The following is a 21,978-nucleotide window of genomic DNA, read 5'->3' as shown; positions in this document are numbered from 1 at the left end:
AATTAGGGGGTTTTGGGTCAAAAATTTGGGGATTTTAGGTCAAAATTTGGGGATTTTAGGTCAGAAATTAAGGATTTTTGGTTGAAATTAGGGGATTTTAGGTCAAAATTTGGGGGTTTTAGGTCAAAATTTGGGGATTTTAGGTCAAAATTTGGAAATTTTAGGTCAAAATTTGGGGATTTTAGGTGGAAATTTGGGGATTTTAGGTCAAAAATTTGGGGATTTTAGGTCAAAAATTAAGGAGTTTGATGGAAATTTGGGGATTTTAGGTTGAAATTTGGAGGTTTTAGGTCAAAATTTGGGATTTTAGGTCAAAATTTGGAAATTTTAGGTCAGAAATTAAGGATTTTAGGTGGAAATTTGGGGATTTTACGTCAAAAATTAAGGATTTTTTTATCCCCCCCCAAAAAATCACATTTATCCCCCCAAAAACGCCAAAAAAAAACCCCAAATTTTCCCCGATTTTCCCCAATTTTTCGTTTTTTTTTTAATTTTCCCCAGGAAAACTTCCGGAAAATTTCTAAATTTTCCCAAATTTCCCCCAAATTTTGGGCACTCTCACCACCCTGGCACCCCAAACCCCCCCCCCCAAAAAAAAAAATCAATTTTAAACCCCAAAAAACCGCCAAAAAAAAAAAAAAAAAGTCAAAAAAAACCCAAATTTCGGGGAATTTCCCCCAAATCTTTATGAATTTTCCCCAAATTTCTGCGAATCCCCACCGGGTTTCCCAAACTTTACGGAATTTCTCCCAGATTTCGGGAATTTCGGCAATTCCCACCCCGAAAACCCAAAAAAACCCCAAATTAAACCCCCAAAAAAAACCGTAAAAACCCCAAATTTGCCTCGATTTCCCCCATTTTTTTTTCGGAATTCGCCGGAACTTTTCGGGATTTTCGGGATTTTCGGGATTTTTCCGGATTTTCCCGGGACTCGCCCCAAATCCCGGGGTTCTCACCCACCCTGGCACGCCGTCAGCAGCCGCCGGCCGCCGTCGGCGAAGACGGCGCAGAAAACCTTCTGGGGGTGGGGCTCCAGCGCCGCCACGCCATTGGGCAGGAAGCTGAGGGGTGGGCGGGGCGTGAGGGGCGGGGCCTTGGGAGGCCACGCCCCCCCAGCCCCCCGAGGGACACGCCCAGAGGGGTTTAAACCAGTTAAAAACCAGTATAAACCAGTTAAAAGCCAGTATAAACCAGTTAAAAACCAGTATAAACCAGTTTAAACTGGTTTATAAACGAGTTTAAACCAGTTAAAAACCAGTATAAACCAGTTAAAAAACCAGTATAAACCAGTTTAAACCGGTTTTAAACCGGTTTAAAAGCAGTTAAAAACCAGTATAAACCAGTTTAAAACCAGTTTAAAGCACTTAAAAAACTAGTATAAACCAGTATAAAACCAATTTAAAACCAGTTTAAACCAGTTTAAAAGCGGTCTGAATCAGTTAAAAATGGCTCAAACCAGTATAAACCAGTTTAAACGGGTTAAAAACCAGTATGAACCAGTTTGTGTTCATTAAAAACCAGTTAAAACCCGTTAAAAATGGCTCAAACCAGTATGAACCAGTATAAACCAGTTTAAACCGGTTTAAACCGGTCTGAATCAGTTAAAAATGGCGCAAACCAGTTTAAACCAGTATAAACCAGTTTAGATTGGTTTAAAAACCAGTTAAAACCCATTAAAAATGGCTCAAACCAGTATGAACCAGTATAAACCAGTTTAGCATTGGTTAAAAAACCAGTATGAACCAGTTTAGATTGGTTAAAAACCAGTATGAACCAGTTTGTGTTCATTAAAAACCAGTTAAAACCAGTTCGAAACCGGTTAAAATGGCTCAAACCAGTTCAAACCAGTACAAACCAGTTTAAACCAGTTTAAATGGGTTAAAAACCAGTAGGGAACCAGTCCCTCCCCGTCCCTCCCAGTTCAAACCAGTATAAACCAGTATAAACCAGTTCAAACCGGTATAAACCAGTAACTCCACCCCCTCCCAGTCGCCCCCCAGTCCAAACCAGTCCAAACCAGTCCAAACCAGTCCCTCCCAGTCCAAACCAGTCCAAACCAGTACAAACCAGTGCCTTACTGGGAGCTCAGCTGGGATCTCTCCTCCCTGGAGAAGCTCCGCCCCCATTCGCGCTGGGAGGGGAAAGGGGCGGGGTCAGCTCCCAGTATAAACCAGTATAAACCAGTATAAACCAGTATAGACCAGTATGGACCAGTATAGACCAGTATAGACCAGTATAAACCAGTATAAACCAGTATAGACCAGTGACCCCCAAATCCCAGTCCCCTCCCAGTACAAACCAGTCCAAACCAGTACAAACCAGTAACCCCGAATCTCCTTCCCAGTTCACACCCAGTTTGATCCCAGTCCCCTCCCAGTACAAACCAGTAACCCCGAATCTCCTTCCCAGTTCATCCCAGTTTGATCCCAGTTTCCTCCCAGTCCCTCCCAGTACAAACCAGTACAAACCAGTAACCCCGAATCTCCTTCCCAGTTCATCCCAGTTTGATCCCAGTTTGATCCCAGTACAAACCAGTAACCCCAAAAACCCCTCCCAGTCCCTTCCCAGTACAAACCAGTAACCCCGAATCTCCTTCCCAGTTCATCCCAGTTCATCCCAGTTTGATCCCAGTCCCTCCCAAACCCCTCCCAGTCCCTCCCAGTCCCTCCCAGTCCCCTCCCAGTATAAACCAGTACAAACCAGTCCCCACCTGCCGCAGCAGCCTGGGCAGGCTCCGCTCCGGGGCCGACCCCGCCCCGCCCCGCCCAAGCTCCGCCCACAGCTCCTGGAGGGCGGGGCCAGCGGGGGGAGGGGCGCCTGCGTGGAACGGAAAAAGAGGGGAGGGGCTTGGCCTGGGGACACGCCCACCCCGCCGGGAAGCCACGCCTCCTTTTTATTCGCCCCACCCCCGACCCCGTTTTGGCCCCTCCCACTCCACTGAAGCCCCTCCCCACATCGTTAAGCCCCTCCCATTCATTAACCCCTCCCCTTTAAGCCACGCCTCTTTCCTTGAACCCCTCCCCTTTAAGCCCCTCCCCCTTAAGCCACTCCCCTTTAAGCCCCTCCCCTTTTACCTCCTCCCCATTAAGCCCCTCCCTTTAAGCCCCTCCCTTTTAAGCTCCTCCTCCAGGACACTCCCATTTTTAACCGAAGCCCCGCCCCCTTTAAGCCCCGCCCCCACCTTCGGCGGCCGGCGGGGGTCCGCCCACCGGTTCCACTTCCGGTTCCGCTTCCGGTTCCACTTCCGGTTCCGCTTCCGGTTCCACTTCCGGTTCCGGGTCGGACTCGGAGCCCTCGGAGTCCGGGGGGGGCTCCGGCGCCGCCCCCGCCGGGCCCTGGGGAATTCCCCGAAATTCACCCGAAATTCACCCGAAAAATGACCAAAAATTCACCCGAAATTCACCCGAAATTCACCCGAAATTCACCCAAAAAATGGCCGAAATTCACCCGAAATTCACCCGAAATGCACCCGAAATCCAGCCGGAAATGGCGGAAAATTTACCCGAAATTCACCCAAAATTCACCCAAAATTCACCCAAAAAATGGCCAAAAATTCACCCGAAATTCACCCCAAAAATGGCGGAAAATTCACCCGAAATTCACCCGAAATTCAGCCAAAATTCACCCAAAATTCACCCGAAATCCACCCAAAATTCACCTGAAATCCACCCAAAATCCCGCCGGAAATTTAACCAAAATTCACCCAAAAAATGGCCAAAAATTTACCCGAAATTCACCCGAAAAATGGCCAAATTCACCTGAAATCCACCCAAAATCCAGCCGGAAATTTACCCAAAATTTACCCGAAATTCACCCAAAATTCACCCGAAATTCACCCGAAATTCACCCGAAATTCACCCGAAAAATGGCCAAAAATTCACCCGAAATTCATCCGGAAATTAACCAAAATTCACCCGAAATTCACCCGAAAAATGGCCAAAAATTCACCCGAAATTCATCCGGAAATTTAACCAAAATTCACCCGAAATTCACCCGAAAAATGGCCAAAAATTCACCGAAAATTCACCCAAAATCCAGCCGAAAATTTAACCAAAATTCACCCAAAAAATGGCCGAAATTCACCCGAAATTCACCCAAAATCCAGCCGGAAATTCACCCAAAATTCACCCGAAATTCACCCGAAATTCACCCGAAATTCACCCAAAATTCACCCGAAAAAAGGCTGAAATCCACCCAAAATTAACCGGAATTCACCCAAAAATCACCCAAAAAATGGCGGAAAATTCACCCAAAATTCACCCGAAATTTCCCTGAAAATTCCCAAAATATTCCCAAAAATTGCACCCCCCAAAAAATCCCCCACAGCCCCTCCCCCACCCCAAAACCGCCCCTCCCCCACTCCAAATCCCCCCAAAATCGCCCCTCCCCCACCCCCCAAATTCCCCTCCCCCACCCAGGAACCCCCAAATTTCCCCTCCCCCACCCCAAAATCGCCCCTCCCCCCCTCCCCCCAAATTCCCCTCCCCCACCCAGGACCCCCCCCAAATCTCCCCTCCCCCACCCCCAACCCCGGCCCCTCCCCCACCAAATCCCCCCCAATTCCCCTCCCCCCTCCCCCCAAATTCCCCTCCCCCACACCCAAATCCCCCCCCAATTCCCCTCCCCCCTCCCCCCAAATCCCCTCCCCCACCCCCGAGACCCCCAAATCTCCCCTCCCCCACCCCCAAAATCTCCCCTCCCCCACCCCCAACCCCGCCCCTCCCCCACCAAACCCCCCCAATTCCCCTCCCCCACCCCCAAAATCTCCCCTCCCCCACTCCAAATCCCCCCCAAATCGCCCCTCCCCCACCCCCCAAATTCCCCTCCCCCACCCAGGACCCCCCAAAATCGCCCCTCCCCCACCCCCCAAATTCCCCTCCCCCAAATCCCCTCCCCCCACCCCCCAATTCCCCTCCCCCACCCCCAACCCCGCCCCTCCCCCACCAACCCCCCCCAATCCCCTCCCCCCCAATTCCCCTCCTCCACCCCCAAACCCGCCCCTCCCCCACCCCCCAAATCTCCCCTCCCCCACCCAGGACCCCCCCCCGAAATCTCCCCTCCCCCTCCCCCCCTCCCCCTCCCCCCCGCCCCTCCCCCCCCCGCCCCGCTCACCTCCCGAGCAGCGCGCGCAGCTCCCGCAGCTCCAGCCCCTCCCCCCGCGCCCCTCCCCCCTCCCCCCCGCCCCTCCCCCCCCCCCGCCCCTCCCCCCCCCCCCGCTCCTGCCGCCGCCCATCCCCCACCCCCCCCTCCTTCGGCCGGCGACCACCGCGGCCGCCGCTTCCGGGTTAGGCCACGCCCCACCCGCCCCACCCCCCCGCCAATCCACGCCTTGCCCTCGGGGCGCGGGCCAATCAGGGAGCGAGCGGCGCCGCGGCCACGCCCACCGCGAGGGGGGCGGAGCGTGGGTTGTTTACCCGGCTGAAGAGGGGCGGGGCTTCGAAGGGGAGGGAGGGGATTGGCGGGGAGGGGGTCACGTGGGGGAGCGCGGCGCTGATTGGCGGAGGGGAGGGGCTCGGGGGAAGCCGCGGTTGTGATTGGGTGAGGGGCGGGGATTGGGGAAATCGGCGCCGCTGATTGGGCGAAGGGAGGGGTGAGGGGCAATGGAGGGCGGTGATTGGCGGGGGGGCGTGGCCAAGGGGCGGGCGCGGCGCTGATTGGCTGAGAGGGGGAAAGGCGGAAGCGGCGCCGAGGGCGGCGGGGATTTGGGGCGAAAAACGGAAAATTTGGGAAAAAACGGGGAAAAAACGGAAGAAAAAAGGGAAAAAAAACGAAAAAATTGGGGAAAGCGGGGCGAGGAAAGGGGAAATTCGGGGCGAAATCTGGGAAAATCGGTGAAAGAGGCAAAAAACTGCGGGCGGAAAGGAGAAATTTGGGGGAAAATCCGAGAAAATTGGGAAATTTTGGGGGGAAACTGAGGAAATTCAGAAAATTTGGTCCAAAATGAGGAAAACCGGGGCGGAAAGTGTGGAAAAATGGGAAAGTTCGGTGTAAAAAGAGGAGATTTGGGGGGAAAAGGGAAAATTTGGGGAAAATTTGGAAAATTTAAGGAAAAAAGGAAAAAAAAGGGAAAAACCCTGGGGGAAAAATGAAAAAAATTTGGCCCAAAATGAGGAAAAAACGGGGGGGAAAGTGTGGGAAAAATGGGAAAGTTCGGTGTAAAAAGAGGAGATTTTGGGGGAAAAGGGAAAATTGGGGAAAATTTGGAAAATTTAAGGGAAAAAAGAGAAAAAAAAGGGAAAAACCTGGGGAAAAAATGAAAAAAATTTGGCCCAAAATGAGGAAAAAACGGGGGGGAATTTTGGGGAAATTTCGGGGGAAATCCGATCCGAAACGTGAAAAAAATCGGCAAAAAATGAAAAGAAAAACGGATTTTGATGGGAAAAGTTCGGGGGAAAAATGTAAAAAATTCAGGAAAAAAACAACAAAAAAAAAAGAAAAAAAAAAAAAAAGAAAAAAAAGAATTCTGATGGGAAAATTTTGGGGAAAAAAATCTAAAATTCAGGAAAAAAACCCAAATAAAAAAAATGAATTTTGATGGGAAAAAGGGGAAAAATTTGGGGAAAAATCTGGAAAACTGAGGAAAAATTTAAAAAAAATTAAAAAGAATTTTGATGGGAAAATTTGGGGAAATTGGGGGGAAAAAAATTAAAATTCAGGAAAAAACAAAAACAAAAAAAAAACAGAACAAAAAAAATTTTGATGGGAAAATTTGGGTAAAAAAATGTGAAAAAATCAGGAAAAAAACAAACAAAAAAAAGAATTTTGATGGGAAAATTTGGGGGAAAATTTGGGAAATTTTGGGGAAAAAAATCTGAAAAATTCGGGAAAAAAACCCAAAGAAAAAAAATGAATTTTGATGGGAAAAAAAAGGGAAAAATCGGGGAAAAAGTCTGGAAAAACTGAAGAAAAATAAAAAAAATTAAAATAATTTTGATGGGAAAATTTGGGGAAAAAATCTGGAAAACTCAGGAAAAAAAACAAAAAAAAAAATTTTTGATGGAAAACTTTGGGAAAATTCAGGGAAAAAATGTAAAAAATCAGGAAAAAAAAAAAGAATTCTGATGGGAAAATTTGGAGAAAAAAAAAGGAAAATTCGGGAAAAAAAAAAGTGAAAAAATCAGGAAAAAAAAACCAAACAAAAAATAGAATTTTGATGGGAAAACTTTGGAGAAAATTTGGGAAAATTCGGGAAAAAAAATCTGAAAAACTCGGGAAAAAGACCCAAAAAAAGAAAATTTTGATGGGAAAATTTGGGGGAAAATTTGGGAAAAACCGGGGGGAAAAAAGTGAAAAATTCAGGAAAAAAAACCCCAAAAAAATAAAATTTGTTGTGAAAATTTTGGGAAAATTTCGGGGAAAAAAAAAAATTCGGAAATCTCAGGGAAAAAAAAAAAAAACAATAATAAAAAAAAACTCGATATATTTTTTTTTTCCAATTTTTTTATTTTATTTTTATTTTTATTTTTATTTTTTATTTTCCTCCTCCTCCTCCTCCCCCTCCCCCTCCTCCACCTCCAGCCCCTCCCCCACCCCGGGGATCCCCAAATTCGGTTTTTTTTTAATATTTTTTTGGGATTTTTTTTTTGGGGTTTTTTTTGGGAATTTTTTTCCTCCCCTCCCCCGCCCCCGACGCCTTTTATTTTTTTTTTTTTTTTTTTCCGGCTCCGGCTCCACCTGCAAAAAACAAAACTGGGAATTTTTTTTTTTTTTTGGGGTGTTTTTTTTGGGGAAAAAAAGAGAAATTTGGGATTTTTTTGGGTTTTTTTCCCAGCCCGGGGGTGGGGGAGGGGCGGGCGGGCCCCTCCCCCCACCCCCCGCCCACATCCGGGATTTTTTTTTGAATTTTTGGAATTTTTTTGGGGGGAAAAAGGGGAATTTTGGGGTTTTTTTTTTTTGTTTGTTAATACGGGGAGTACCAGGAGGTGGCTCTGGATCGGCCCCTGCGGAGAGAACGGGGAGAAAAATCAGGATTTTGGGAAAAAAAACCCAAAAAAACGCGCCCGAGGCAACCGAAACGCACCCGGATTTAATGAGAGAAGCCCAAAATTCAGTAAATATGGGAATTTCGGCCCAAAATCAACCAAAATTTCATTAAAAACTTAAAATTTCAGCCCAAAATGTTCCCAAATTAGAGTGAGAAATCAAAAATTACAATAAAAATGGAAATTTCAGCCCAAAATGCCCCAAAATCACCCAAAATGTCCCCAGATTTAATGAGAAAACCCAAAGTTTCATTAAAAATGGGAATTTCGGCCCAAAATCACCCAAAATGGCCCAAAATTTAAAGAGAGAGGCTCAAAATTTCATTAAAAAATGGAAATTTCAACCCAAAATCACCCAAAATGGCCCAAAATTTAAAGAGAGAGGCTCAAAATTTCGTTAAAATGGAAATTTCGGCCCAAAATCACCCAAAATTTAATGAGAAAAGCCCAAAATTTCATTAAAAATGGAAATTTCAGCCCAAAATCACCCAAAATGTCCCCAAATTTAATGAGAAAACCCTAAAATTTTATTTAAAAATGGGAATTTCGGCCCAAAATCAACCAAAATCACCCAAAATTTAATGAGAAAACCCTAGAATTTTATTTAAAAAATGGGTATTTCGGCCCAAAGTGCCCCAAAATCACCCAAAATGTCCCCAGATTTAAAGAGAAAATCCCAAAATGTCATTAAAAATGGAAATTTCGGCCCAAAATGCCCCAAAATGTCCCCAGATTTAAAGAGAGAAGCCCAAAGTTTCATTAAAAATGGAAATTTCAGCCCAAAATCGCCCAAAATGGCCCAAAACTTAATGAGAAAAGCCTAAAATTTTATTTAAAAATGGGAATTTCGGCCCAAAATCAACCAAAATTTCATTAAAAACTTGAAATTTCAGCCCAAAATGTTCCCAAATTAGAGTGAGAAATCAAAAATTACAATAAAAAATGAAAATTTGGAAAAACCCCAAATTCCCGGGAAACGACCCCAAATCCCTTCCCAAAAACCTCCAATCCCAAAAAAGCCAAAATCCCGGGAATTCACCCCAAAATCCCGGGAATTCGTCCAAAATCCCACCTGAAAAACCCCAGAACTCGCACGGAAAACGCAAAAACATCGCGGAAAACGGCCCCAAAATCGCTCGGAAAAACCCCAAATTCCCGGGAAACGACCCCAAATCCCTTCCCAAAAACCCAAAATCCCAAAAAACCCAAAATCCCGGGAATTCGCCCCAAAAAACTCAACTGAGAAACCCCAGAACTCGTACGGGAAAACGCAAAAACGTTGCGGAAACGACCTGAAAACGCCCCAAAATCGCTTGGAAAAACCCCAAATTCCAGGGAAACGACCCCAAATCCCTTCCCAAAACCGCAAATCCCAAAAAACCCAAAATCCCGGGAATTCACCCCAAAAAACCCAACTGAGAAACCCCAAAACTCGCACGGAAAACGCAAAACCAGTGCGGAAAACGGCCCCAAAATGCCCCAAAATCGCTTGGAAAAACCCCAAATTCCAGGGAAATGACCCCAAATCCCTTCCCAAAAACCGCAAATCCCAAAAAACCCAAAATCCCGGGAATTCGCCCCGAAAAACCCAACTGAGAAACCCCAAAAATCGCACGGAAAACGCAAAACCGGCTCGGAAAACGGCCCCAAAATCGCTGGGAAAAACCCCAAATTCCGCAGAATCGACCCCAAATCCCTTCCCAAAAACCTCCAATCCCAAAAATCCCAAAATCCCGGGAATTCGCCCCAAAATCCCGGGAATTCACCCCAAAAAATTCAAATGAAAAACCCCAAAACTCGCACGGGAAAACGCAAAAACGTTGCGGAAAACGGCACCGAAAACGCCCCAGAATCGCTCGGAGAAACCCCAAATTCCGCGGAAACGACCCCAAATCCCTTCCCAAAAACCCAAAATCCCAAAAAACCCAAAATCCCGGGAATTCACCCCGAAATCCCGGGAATTCACCCCAAAAAATTCAAATGAAAAACCCCAAAAATCGCACGGAAAACGCAAAAACGTCGCAGAAAACAACCCGAAAACGCCCCAAAATCGCTTGGAAAAACCCCAAATTCCGCGGAAATGACTCCAAATTCCTTCCAAAAAACCGCAAATCCCAAAAAAGCCAAAATCCCGGGAATTCGCCCCAAAATCCCAGGAATTTACCCCAAAAAACTCAACTGAAAAACCCCAGAACTCGCACGGGAAAACGCAAAAACGTCGCGGAAAACGGCCCCGAAAACGTCCCAGAATCGCTCGGAAAAACCCCAAATTCCCGGGAAACGACCCCAAATCCCTTCCCAAAAACCTCCAATCCCAAAAATCCCAAAATCCCGGGAATTCTGCCCGAAATCCCACCTGTATCCCCGCGCCCGGGGCCGGGCGTAGCCGCTGTAGAAGCGGGAGCGGGCGGAGCCGTATCCGCCGCCCCGCCCGCGGAAGCGTCCCCGGGGGAATCCGCGGTCGGTGCTGCTGATCCCGGGGCGGTTCGTCCTCTTGGGGATCACCTTTTGGGGCGAAAAAAGGGGATTTTGGGCAAAAGGGGAAAAAATCCGGGGGAAAACGGTGAAAATTTGGGGAGAAAAGGTGAAAATTTGGGGGAAATCGGGGGGAAAATGGGGAAACGAGAGGGGAAAATGGGGAAGAGAAAGGGTTAAATAACATTCGTGGTCTCAGGGATTGGATTTTGGGGTGAAAAAAGGGGATTTTGGGCAAAAAGGGAAAAAATTTGGGGGAAAAAAATGAAAATTTGGGGAGAAAAGGTGAAAATTTGGGGGAAATAGGGGGAAAATGGGGGAAAAATTGGGGGAAAAAAAAAGGAAAAGAAAGGGTTAATAAAGGTTTGTCCTCTTGGGGATCACCTTTTGGGGAGAAAAAAGGGGATTTTGGGCAAAAAGGGGAAAAATTTGGGGGAAAACGGTGAAAACTTGGGGAGAATCGGTGAAAATTTGGGGGAAATCGGTGAAAATTTGGAGGAAATCGGGGGGAAAACAGGGAAACGAGAGGGGAAAATGGGGAAAACAAAGGGTTAATAAAGGTTTGTGGTCTTTGGGATCGGATTTTGGGGTGAAAAAAGGGGATTTTGGGCAAAAAGGGAAAAAATTTGGGGGAAAACGGTGAAAATTTGGGGAAAATCAGGAAAAATGCAGAAAAAATCAGGAAAATTTGGAAAAACCAGAAAATCTGGGGAAAATCAGGAAAAAAATCGGAAAAAAAATCAGGAAAAAAAGGGGAAAATCAGGAAAATTGGGGAAAAATCAGAAAAATTTGGGAAAAATCAAGAAAATGGGGAAAAAATCAGGAAAAAATGATGGAAAATCAGAAAAAATAGGGAAAAAATCAGAAAAAATGGGGAAAAAATCAGAAAAAAATGAGGAAAATCAGGAAAATCAGGAAAATTTGGGAAAAATCAGAAAAATTGGGAAAAAAATCAGAAAAAAAGGGGAAAATCGGGAAAAATGGGGGAAAAAATCAGGAAAATTTGGGGAAAAAATCAGGAAAATTTGGGAAAAATCAGGAAAAAAATCAGAAAAAAATCTGGAAAATTTGGGGAAAATCACGAAAAAAATCAGAAAAAAATCCGGAAAATTGGGGAAAAAATCAGGAAAAAATGCGAAAAATCAGAAAAAAATCAGAAAAAAAATCCGGAAAATTGGGGCAAATGCAGGGAATTTTGGGGGAATTTTGGGAATTTTGGGAATTTTGCGGAATTTTGGGATTTTGGGGCTGCTGACCTTGATCTGGCGCCCCCGGAAGAGCGACTCGTCCAGCGCCATCGACGTCCGCACCGACTCCTTGTCCGAGAACTCGATGTACGCGAAGCTGCCGGGCGGGAAACGGCACAGAAAGAGCCAGAAATTACCAAAAAACGGCTCAAAAACGGCCCAAAAATGGCACAAAAACGGCCCAAAAATGGCCCAGAAATGACCAAAAAATGGCACAAAAAGAGCCCAAAAATCACCAGAAAACGGCACAGAAAGAGCCAGAAATTACCAAAAAACGGCCCAAAAACGGCCCAAAAATGGCCCAAAAAATTACCAAAAAACGGCAAAAAAACGGCCCAAAAATGGCCCAAAAAATTACCAAAAAACGGCACAAAAACGGCCCAGAAATCACCGGAAAACGGCACAGAAATCAGCCAGAAATTACCAAAAAACGGCCCAAAAATCACCAGAAAACGGCACAGAAAGAGGCAGAAATTACCAAAAAACGGCACAAAAATGGCCCAAAAATTGGCCCAAAAACCGCCCAGAAATCACCGGAAAACGGCCCAGAAATCGGCCAGAAATTACCAAAAAACGGCACAAAAATCTTCCAGAAATCGGCCCAAAAATGGCCCAGAAATTACCAAAAAATGGCAGAAAAATGGCCCAAAAATAGCACAGAAATTAACAAAAAACGGCACAAAAATATCCCAAAAAACGGCCAAAAAAATAGCCCAGAAATCACCGGAAAACGGCCCAGAAATCGGCCAGAAATTACCAAAAAACGGCCCAAAACCGGCCCAAAAATAGCCCAGAAATTACCAAAAAACGGCACAAAAACGGCCCAAAAAGAGCCCAAAAACCACCCAGAAATCACCGCAAAACGGCCCAGAAATCGGCCAGAAATTAACAAAAAACGGCACAAAAATGGCCCAGAAATTACCAAAAAACGGCCCAAAAACGGCCCAAAAATCAGCCCAAAAACCGCCCAGAAATCACCGGAAAACGGCACAGAAATCAGCCAGAAATTAACAAAAAATGGCCCAAAAATGGCCCAGAAATTACCAAAAAACGGCCCAAAAACGGCCCAAAAATAGCCCAAAAACCGCCCAGAAATCACCGGAAAACGGCACAGAAATCAGCCAGAAATTAACAAAAAACGGCACAAAAACCGCCCAGAAATCACCAAAATTTCAGGTGCGTTTCAGGTGAATTTCGGGTGAATTTTGGCAGAATTTTGGCAGATTTTTGGGACATTTCGGGGTGAACTTCGGGTGAACTTCGGGTGAATTTCGGGGTGAATTTTGGCAGAATTCTGGGCCATTTTTGGGTGAATTTCGTGCTGAATTTTGGCTGAATTTCAGGTGAATTTGGGCTGAATTTCGGGTGAATTTCTGGTGAATTCTGGGTGAATTTCGGCAGAATTCTGGGCCATTTTTGGGTGAATTTTGGGTGAATTTCGGCAGAATTCTGGGTGAATTCTGGGCCATTTTTGGGTGAATTTTGGGTGAGTTCTGGGTGAATTTTGGCAGAATTCTGGCCATTTTTGGGTGAATTTTGGCTGAATTTGGGCTGAATTTTGGCAGAATTCTGGGCCATTTTTGGGTGAATTTTGGGTGAATTTTGGGTGAATTTTGTGTGAATTTTGGGTGAATTTTGGCAGAATTCTGGGCCATTTTTGGCTGAATTTCGGCTGAATTTTGGGTGAATTTTGTGTGAATTTTGGGTGAATTTTGGCAGAATTCTGGGCCATTTTCGGCTGAATTTTGGGTGAATTTTGGCAGAATTTGGGCTGAATTTTGGGTGAATTTCGGCAGAATTCTGGGCCATTTTTGGCTGAATTTTGGGTGAATTTTGGCTGAATTCTGGGCCATTTTTGGGTGAATTTTGGGTGAATTTTGGCTGAATTTGGGCTGAATTTTGGGTGAATTTCGGCTGAATTTCTGGTGAATTTTGGGTGAATTTCGGCAGAATTCTGGGCCATTTTTGGGTGAATTTTGGGTAAATTTTGGCAGAATTCTGGGCCATTTTTGGGTGAATTTTGGGTGAATTTTGGCAGAATTCTGGGCCATTTTTGGGTGAATTTCAGATGAATTTTGGGTGAATTTCGTGTGAATTTCGGCAGAATTCTGGGCCATTTTTGGCTGAATTTTGGGTGAATTTTTGGGTGAATTCTGGGTGAATTCTGGGTGAATTTCAGCAGAATTCTGGGGCCATTTTTGGCTGAATTTCGGCTGAATTTTGGGTGAATTTCGTGTGAATTTTGGGTGAATTTCGGCAGAATTCTGGGCCATTTTTGGGTGAATTCTGGGCCATTTTTGGCTGAATTTTGGGTGAATTTTGGCTGAATTTTGGGTGAATTTCGTGTGAATTTTGGGTGAATTTGGGCTGAATTTTGGGTGAATTCTGGGCCATTTTTGGCTGAATTTCGGGTGAATTTTGGGTGAATTTCGTGCAGAATTGGGGCTGAACCCGGGGCCCTTCCCGCGGGGATTTCTCCGGCCGAGGGCAGAGCCCCGCCCGGGCCATTACCATAAATCACCATAAATCACCATAAATCACCACAAATCACCATAAATCACCATAAATCACCACAAATCAGCATAAATTAGCATAAATCAGCATGAATTAGCATAAATCAGCATACCCCTTGGGGTGGCCGCTGTACTTGTCGCAGAGGATGGTGACGCGGTTGACGGAGCCGCAGCCGTGGAAATGCGCCTCCAGCTCCTCGGCCGTGGCGCCGTAATCCACCTGCGGAGCCGCGAAATCGCAATTCCGGAATGACGCCGCAATTCGGGAATTTTGGGAATTTTTGGGAATTTTGGGGATTTTTGGGAATTTTTGGGGGATTTTTGGGGGATTTTTGGGCATTTTTTGGCATTTTTCAGTCTCAAAATGCCGCCATTTTCCCGCCAAAATTCCCAATTTCCCTCCCAGAATTCCCAATTTTCCCACCCAAAATCCCCAATTTTCCCACCAAAAATTCCCCAAAATTCCCAATTTTTCCCGCCAAAATTCCCTAATTTTCATCCCGAAATTCCCAATTTTCCCTCCCAAAATTCCCAATTTTCCCTCCCAAAATTCCCAATTTTCCCTCCCAGAATTCCCTATTTTCCATCCCAAAATTCCCAATTTTCCCACACAAAATTCCCAATTTTCCCACACAAAATTCCCCCAAAAATTCCCAATTTCCCATGCCTAAATTCCCAATTTTCCCCGTTTCCCCTCCCAGCCGTGGCGCCGTAATCCACCTGGGGATCCCCGAAATCGCAACGACGCCGCAATTTCGGGAATTTTGGGGAATTTTTGGGAATTTTGGGGAATTTTTGGGAATTTTTGGGGGATTTTTGGGCATTTTTGGGGGGATTTTTGGGCATTTTTCGCCATTTTCCCTCAAAAATTCCCCATTTTGCATCCCAAAAATTCCCCAAAAGTTCCCAATTTTCCCATGAAAATTCCCAATTTTCCCGTGAAAATTCCCAATTTTCCCTCCCAGAATTCCCAATTTTCCCACCCAGAATTCCCAATTTTCCAACACAAAATTCCTAATTTTCCCACCCAAAAATTCCCCAAAATTCCCAATTTTCCCCGTTTCCCCTCCCAGCCGTGGCGCCGTGATCCACCTGCGGAGCCGCGAAATCGCAATTCCGCAACGACGCCGGAATTTCGGGAATTTTGGGGATTTTTGGGGATTTTTTTGGGGGATTTTTGGGGATTTTTTGGGCATTTTTTGGCATTTTTCAGTCTCAAAATGCCGCCATTTTCCCGCCAAAATCCCCAATTTTCCCACCCAAAAATTCCCCAAAATTCCCAATTCTCCCTCCCAAAATTCCCAATTTTCCCTCCCAGAATTCCCAATTTTCGCACCCAAAATCCCCGATTTTCCCGCCAAAAACTCCCAAAATTCCCAATTTTTCCCGCCAAAATTCCCTATTTCCCATCCCAAAATTCCCAATTTTCCATCCCCAAATTCCCAATTTTCCCTCACAAAATTCTCAATTTCCCCTCCCAGAATTCCCAATTTTCCTCCCAAAATTCCCATTTTTTCCCTCCAAAATTCCCAATTTTCTCTCCCGGAATTCCCAATTTCCCATCCCAAAATTCCCAATTTTCCATCCCAAAATTCCCAATTTCCCATCCCAATATTCCCAATTTTCCCTCCCAAAATTCCCAATTTTCCCTCCCAAAAGTTCCCCAAAATTCCCAATTTTCCCGCCAAAATTCCCAATTTTCCCTCCCAGAATTCCCAATTTTCCCACTCAAAATTCCCCAAAATTCCCAAATTTTCAGGAATCTCCTCAAATTTCCCAATTTTTCATCCCGAAATTCCCAATTTTCCCACACAAAATTTCAGATTTTCCCACCTAAAATTCCCAAATTTTCTTCAGATTTGATGGGAATTTTTGGGGCTTTTTTGTGAATTTTTGGGAATTTTTTTAAGATACTTTGGGAATTTTTTGGGGACATTTTTTGGGCATTTTTGGGATTTTTTGGGAATTTTTGGGAATTTTTTGGGATTTTTTTAGGATATTTTGGGAATTTTTTGAGGACATTTTTTGTGAATTTTTGGGAATTTTTTGGGAATTTTCTGGGGCGTTTTTGGGGCGTTTTTGGGAATTTTTGGGGATTTTTTGGGACTTTTTTGGCTGTTTTAGGGATTTTTTTGGGAATTTTTTGTGAATTTTTGTGAATTTTTGGGAATTTTTTTAGGGTATTTTGGGAGTTTTTTGGGGACATTTTTTGTGAATTTTTGGGAATTTTTTTGAATTTTTAGGAATTTTTTGAGGATATTTTGGGGACATATCTTGTGAATTTTTTGGAATTTTTTTAGGATATTTTGGGAGTTTTTTGAGGATACTTTGGGGACATATTTTGTGAATTTTTGGGAATTTTTTTAGGATATTTTGGGAATTTCTTGGGGACATTTTTTGGGTATCTTTGGGAATTTTTTTAGGATATTTTTGGGTATTTTCAGGAATTTTTTGGGAATTTTCGGGGATTTTTTTAGGATATTTTGGGAGTTTTTTGGGGACATTTTTTGGGTATTTTTGGGGGACGTTTTTGTGAATTTTTGGGAATTTTTTTGAATTTTTGGGAATTTTTTGAGGATATTTTGGGAATTTCTTGGGGACATTTTTGGGGTATCTTTGGGAATTTTTTTAGGATATTTTGGGGACGTTTTTTGTGAATTTTTGGGAATTTTTGTGAATTTTTTTAGGATATTTTCAGGAATTTTTTGGGAATTTTCAGGGATTTTTTTAGGATATTTTGGGAGTTTTTTGGGGACATTTTTTGGGTATCTTTGGGGATTTTTTTAGGATATTTTTGGGTATTTTCGGGGAATTTTTTGTGAATTTTTGGGAATTTTTTGAGGATATTTTGGGAATTTTTTAGGGACATTTTTTGGGTATTTTTGGGTATCTTTGGGAATTTTTTTAGGATATTTTGGGGACGTTTTTTGTGAATTTTTGGAATTTTTGTGAATTTTTTTAGGATATTTTTGGGAATTTTTTTGGAATTTTCGGGGATTTTTTTAGGATATTTTGGGAATTTTTTAGGGACATTTTTGGGGTATCTTTGGGAATTTTTTAGGATATTTTTGGGAATGTTTTGGGAATTTTGGGAATTTTTTGGGAATTTTCGGGGATTTTTTCAGGATATTTTGGGAATACCTTGGGGACGTTTTTTGGGTATCTCTGGGAATTTTTTTAGGATATTTTTGGGTATTTTCAGGAATTTTTTGGGAATTTTTGGGGATTTTTTTAGGATATTTTGGGAGTTTTTTGGGGACATTTTTTGGGTATTTTTGGGGACGTTTTTGTGAATTTTGGGAATTTTTTTGAATTTTTGGGAATTTTTTGAGGATATTTTGGGAATTTCTTGGGGACATTTTTGGGGTATCTTTGGGAATTTCTTTAGGATATTTTTGGGTATTTTCGGGGAATTTTTTGGGAATTTTTGGGAATTTTTTGGGAATTTTCGGGGATTTTTGAGGATATTTTGGGAATTTCTTGGGGACATTTTTGGGGTATCTTTGGGAATTTTTTTAGGATATTTTCAGGAATTTTTGTGAATTTTTTGGGATTTTTTATGAATTTTTTGTGAATTTTTTAGGATATTTTGGGAATTTTTGGGGATTTTTTGGGATTTTTTTAGGATATTTTGGGAATTTCTTGGGGACATTTTTTGGATATCTTTGGGAATTTTTTTAGGATATTTTTGGGTATTTTCGGGGAATTTTTGTGAATTTTTGGGAATTTTTTGAATTTTTGGGAATTTTTGAGGATATTTTGGGAATTTTTTAGGGACATTTTTGGGGATTTTTTCAGGATATTTTGGAATTTCTTGGGGACATTTTTTGGGTATCTTTGGGAATTTTTTAGGATATTTTTGGGTATTTTCGGTGAATTTTTTGTGAATTTTTGGGAATTTTTTTGAATTTTCGGGGATTTTTTTAGGATATTTTGGGAATTTTTTAGGGACATTTTTGGGGTATCTTTGGGAATTTTTTTAGGATATTTTTGGGAATGTTTTGGGAATTTTTGGGAATTTTTTGGGAATTTTCGGGGATTTTTTCAGGATATTTTGGGAATACCTTGGGGACGTTTTTTGGGTATCTTTGGGAATTTTTTTGGGTATTTTCGGGAATTTTTTGGAATGTTTGGGAACATTTTTGGGAATTTTTGGGGATTTTTTGGGGGCGCTCACGTTGCCCACGTAGATGGAGCGGGCGTCGGCCTCCATCTTCTCCTCCAGGGACATGATCACCGGGCCGGCTGCAAAAAAACCAAAATTCGGGGCAAATTCACGCGATTTCGGGAAATCTGGGGTCCGGGGGGGATTTTGGGGGGAAAATTCGGGGATTTTGGGGAAATTTGGGGTCAGGGGAGGATTTTTGGGGAAAAAAAAAGGGGATTTCAGGGAAATTTGGGGTTCAAGGAGGATTTTTGGGGGAAAATTCGGGGATTTCAGGGAAATTTGGGGTCAGGGGAGGATTTTTGGGGGAAAAATTCGGGGATTTTGGGTTCAAGGAGGATTTTTGGGGAGAAATTCGGGGATTTCGGGGAAATTTGGGGTCAGGGGGGGATTTTTTGGGGGAAAATTTGGGGATTTTGGGGTCAGGGAAGGATTTTTTGGGGGAAAATTCGGGGATTTTGGGAAATTTGGGGTTCAAGGAAGATTTTAGGGGAAAAATTCGGGGATTTTGGGGAAATTTGGGGTTCAAGGAGGATTTTTGGGGAGAAATTCGGGGATTTTTGGGAAATTTGGGGTCAGGGGAGGATTTTGGGGGGAAAATTCGGGGATTTGGGGAAATTTGGGGTCAGGGGAGGATTTTTGGGGAAAAATTTGGGGATTTTGGGGAAATTTGGGGTCAGGGGAGGATTTTTGGGGGAAAACTCGGGGATTTTTGGGGAAATTTGGGGTCAGGGGAGGATTTTTGGGGGAAAATTCGGGGATTTTGGGGAAATTTGGGGTTCAAGGAGGATTTTAGGGGGAAAATTCGGGGATTTTGGGGAAATTTGGGGTCCGGGGAGGATTTTTGGGGGAAAATTCAGGGATTTCGGGAAATTTGGGGTCAGGGGGGGGATTTTTGGGGAAAAATTCGGGGATTTCGGGGAAATTTGGGGTCAGGGGAAGAGGCCGGGGGGGATTTTTGGGGAAAAATTCGGGGATTTGGGGAAATTTGGGGGATTTTGGGGAGAATTCCTGGGGTTTCAGGGCAGTGGAGGGAGGATTTTGGGGATTTTGGGGTGGATTTTGGGGTGAATTTCGGGTATATGGGGCAGATTTGGGGTGAATTTGGGGTTTTGGGTGGATTTGGGGTGAATCGGGTGGTTTTGGGCTGAATTTGTGGTATTTTGGGGTGAACGTTGGCCATTTTGGGGTGAATTTGGTGTTTTTTGGGCTGGATTTGGGGTGAATTCGGGGTTTTGGGGCAGATTTGGGGTGAATTTGGGGTTTTGGGTGGATTTGGGGTGAATTTGGGGATTTTGGGGTGGATTTGGGGTTTTGGGGTGAATTCGGGGTTTTGGGGATGGATTTGGGGATTTTGGGGTGGATTTGGGGTGATTTTGGGGTTTTTGGGGTGGATTTGGGGATTTTGGGGTGGATTTTGGGGTATTTGTGGGAGAATTAGAGGATTTTGGGTGGATTTGGGGTGAATTTGGGGTATTTTGGGCCGAATTTCAGGTATTTTGGGGTGAACTTTGGCCATTTTGGGGTGAATTTGGGGATTTTGGGTGGATTTGGGGAGAATTTGGTGTTTTTTTGGTGGATTTGGGGTGAATTTGGGGTATTTTGGGCAGATTTGGGGTGAATTCAGAGTATTTTGGGGTGGACTTAGGCCATTTTGAGGTATTTTGGGGTGAATTTGGGGTTTTTGGGGTGGATTTGGGGAGAATTCGGGGTTTTCGGGGTGAATTCGGGGTTTTTGGGTGGATTTGGGGTGAATCGGGTGGTTTTGGGCCGAATTTCAGGGATTTTGGGGTGAACTTTGGCCATTTTGGGGTGAATTTGGTGTTTTTTGGGGTGGACTTGGGGTGAATTCGGGGGTTTTGGAGTGGATTTTGGGGTATTTTTGGGTGAATTCAGGGTTTTGGGGTGGATTTGGGGTGAATCGGGTGGTTTTGGGACGAATTTGTGGTATTTTGGGGTGAACGTTGGCCATTTTGGGGTGAATTTGGTGGTTTTTGGGGTGGATTTGGGGTGAATTCGGGGGTTTTGGGGTGGATTGGGGATTTTGGGGTGGATTTTGGGGTATTTTTGGGTGAATTCGGGGATTTTGGCTGGATTTGGGGTGAATTCGGGTATTTTAGCCCGAATTTCAGGTATTTTAGGGTGAACGTTGGCCATTTTGGGGTGAATTAGGTGGTTTAGGGCCGGATCAGGGAGAATTTGGGGTATTTGGGGCCGGATTTTGGCCGTTTCTGTGGGATTTCGGGGTGTTTTTTGGGGTGGATTTGGGGTTTTGGGGGCAGATTTGGGGTGAATTTAGGGTTTTTGGGTGGATTTGGGGTGAATTCGGGTATTTTAGGCCGAATTTCAGGTATTTTGGGGTGAACGTTGGCCATTTTGGGGTGAATTTGGGGTTTTTGGGGTGGATTTGGGGAGAATTTGGGGTATTTTGAGCCGAATTTCAGGTATTTTGGGGTGAACGTTGGCCATTTTGGGGTGAATTCGGGGATTTTGGGTGGATTTGGGGTGAATTCAGGCATTTTAGGCTGAATTCAAGGTATTTTGGTGTGAACTTTGGCCATTTTGGGGGTGAATTTGGGGTTTTAGGGGTGGATTTGGGGTGAATTCGGGGATTTTGGGGTGGATTTGGGGTGAATTCGGGGATTTTGGGGTGAATTCAGGTATTTTGGGCCGAATTTCAGGGATTTTGGGGTGAACTTTGGCCACGTCAGGGAGAATTTGGGGTATTTGGGGCCGGATTTTGGCCGTTTCTGCGGGATTTCGGGGTGTTTTTCGGGGTGGATTGGGTGCTTTCGGGGCGCCCCTCACCGTTGCCCGGCGGGGGGCTCATGTTCATCTGTTTCTCCACCTCGTTCTGCAGCTCCTTCAGCTTCTCCGCCTCCTCCTCCATCTCCCGCACCCGGGCCTTGATGGCCTCCAGCTCCTGGGGAGACACCCCAAAAACCCCAGAAACCCCCCAAAATTACACCTGGGAACCGCAAGAAATCACGAAAATCAAAAAAATCCCCGCTGTTCTCTCGTTTCCCCTGAAATCCCCCCGATAACTCCTCTCAAATCTCCCAATTTCCCCCTCAAATCTCCCAATTTCCCCCTCAAATCTCCCAATTTTCCCCTCAACTCCTCCCATTTCTATCGAATTCCCCCTTTTCTCCCCCAAATCCCCCATTTTCCCCCTCCAATCTCCCCACGCTCCCCTCTAATCCCAACTATTCCCCCTTTTCCCCCCTCAAATCCCCCCTTTTCTCTCCTTTTTCCTCCTTGTTTCCTTTTTCTCCCTCCAAATCCCCTCTCTACCCCTCAACCCCCCATCCTTCCCCCCAAATCCTCACTTTTCCACCTTTTCTCCCCTCAAATCCCCTCATTCCCCCCAAAATCCTCCTTTATTTCTCGTTTTCCGTCTCAAATTCCCTCTTTTCCTTCTTTATATCCCATTTTCCCCTCAAATTTCCCCCTCTTCCTGCTTTATGTCCCATTTTTCCCCCAAATCTCCTCGTTTTCCCCTCAAATCTCCCCTTTCTCCCCTCAAACCCCCTCAAATCCCCACTTTCCCCCCTTTTTCCCTCAAATCTCCTCGTTTTCCCCCTCAAATCTCCCT

General features: G+C 44.5%; 2 protein-coding genes across 2 annotated transcripts in view; both read right to left on the bottom strand.

Moving 5' to 3' along the window:
• DCAF11 (DDB1 and CUL4 associated factor 11) overlaps positions 1–7,824 on the bottom strand; it is a gene marked incomplete at its 3' end in the record, with an annotated part of 35,461 nt that extends 27,637 nt beyond the window's left edge. The window contains exons 1-6 of the mRNA XM_068177722.1: positions 7,812–7,824; positions 5,113–5,171; positions 3,182–3,335; positions 2,711–2,817; positions 2,079–2,131; positions 961–1,061 (exon numbers count right to left, since the gene is read on the bottom strand). Of these exons, the coding sequence (XP_068033823.1) occupies positions 961–1,061; positions 2,079–2,131; positions 2,711–2,817; positions 3,182–3,335; positions 5,113–5,171; positions 7,812–7,824 (487 nt within the window). The remainder of the gene's footprint in view (positions 1–960; positions 1,062–2,078; positions 2,132–2,710; positions 2,818–3,181; positions 3,336–5,112; positions 5,172–7,811) is intronic.
• Positions 7,825–7,842: 18 nt separating this feature from the next.
• Positions 7,843–21,338, bottom strand: PABPN1 (poly(A) binding protein nuclear 1). The gene is made up of 6 exons (XM_068177725.1): positions 21,192–21,338; positions 18,396–18,463; positions 14,332–14,438; positions 11,715–11,802; positions 10,339–10,487; positions 7,843–7,940 (listed from the first exon to the last, which is right to left on the bottom strand). The coding sequence occupies exons 1-6, from the start codon at positions 21,271–21,273 to the stop codon at positions 7,901–7,903; spliced, it is 534 nt and encodes a 177-aa protein (XP_068033826.1). The 5' UTR covers positions 21,274–21,338; the 3' UTR covers positions 7,843–7,900.
• Positions 21,339–21,978: the final 640 nt, after the last annotated feature.

The sequence above is a fragment of the Anomalospiza imberbis genome, unplaced genomic scaffold (assembly GCF_031753505.1).
Source record: "Anomalospiza imberbis isolate Cuckoo-Finch-1a 21T00152 unplaced genomic scaffold, ASM3175350v1 scaffold_100, whole genome shotgun sequence".
Classification (NCBI taxonomy): Eukaryota; Metazoa; Chordata; class Aves; order Passeriformes; family Viduidae; genus Anomalospiza; species Anomalospiza imberbis.
Note: the sequence above shows the minus strand (reverse complement) of the source record. Positions and strands in the feature narration are given on the sequence as shown.

Coding starts and splice junctions, on each gene's coding strand:
- PABPN1 (XM_068177725.1), bottom strand. CDS start 21,273: ATGGAGGAGGAGGCGGAGAAGCTGAAGGAGCTGCAGAACGAGGTGGAG. Junction 18,464..21,191: donor GAGCCCCCCGCCGGGCAACG/GTGAGGGGCGCC, acceptor GTTTTTTTGCAG/CCGGCCCGGTGATCATGTCC. Junction 14,439..18,395: donor GCTCCATCTACGTGGGCAAC/GTGAGCGCCCCC, acceptor GCGGCTCCGCAG/GTGGATTACGGCGCCACGGC.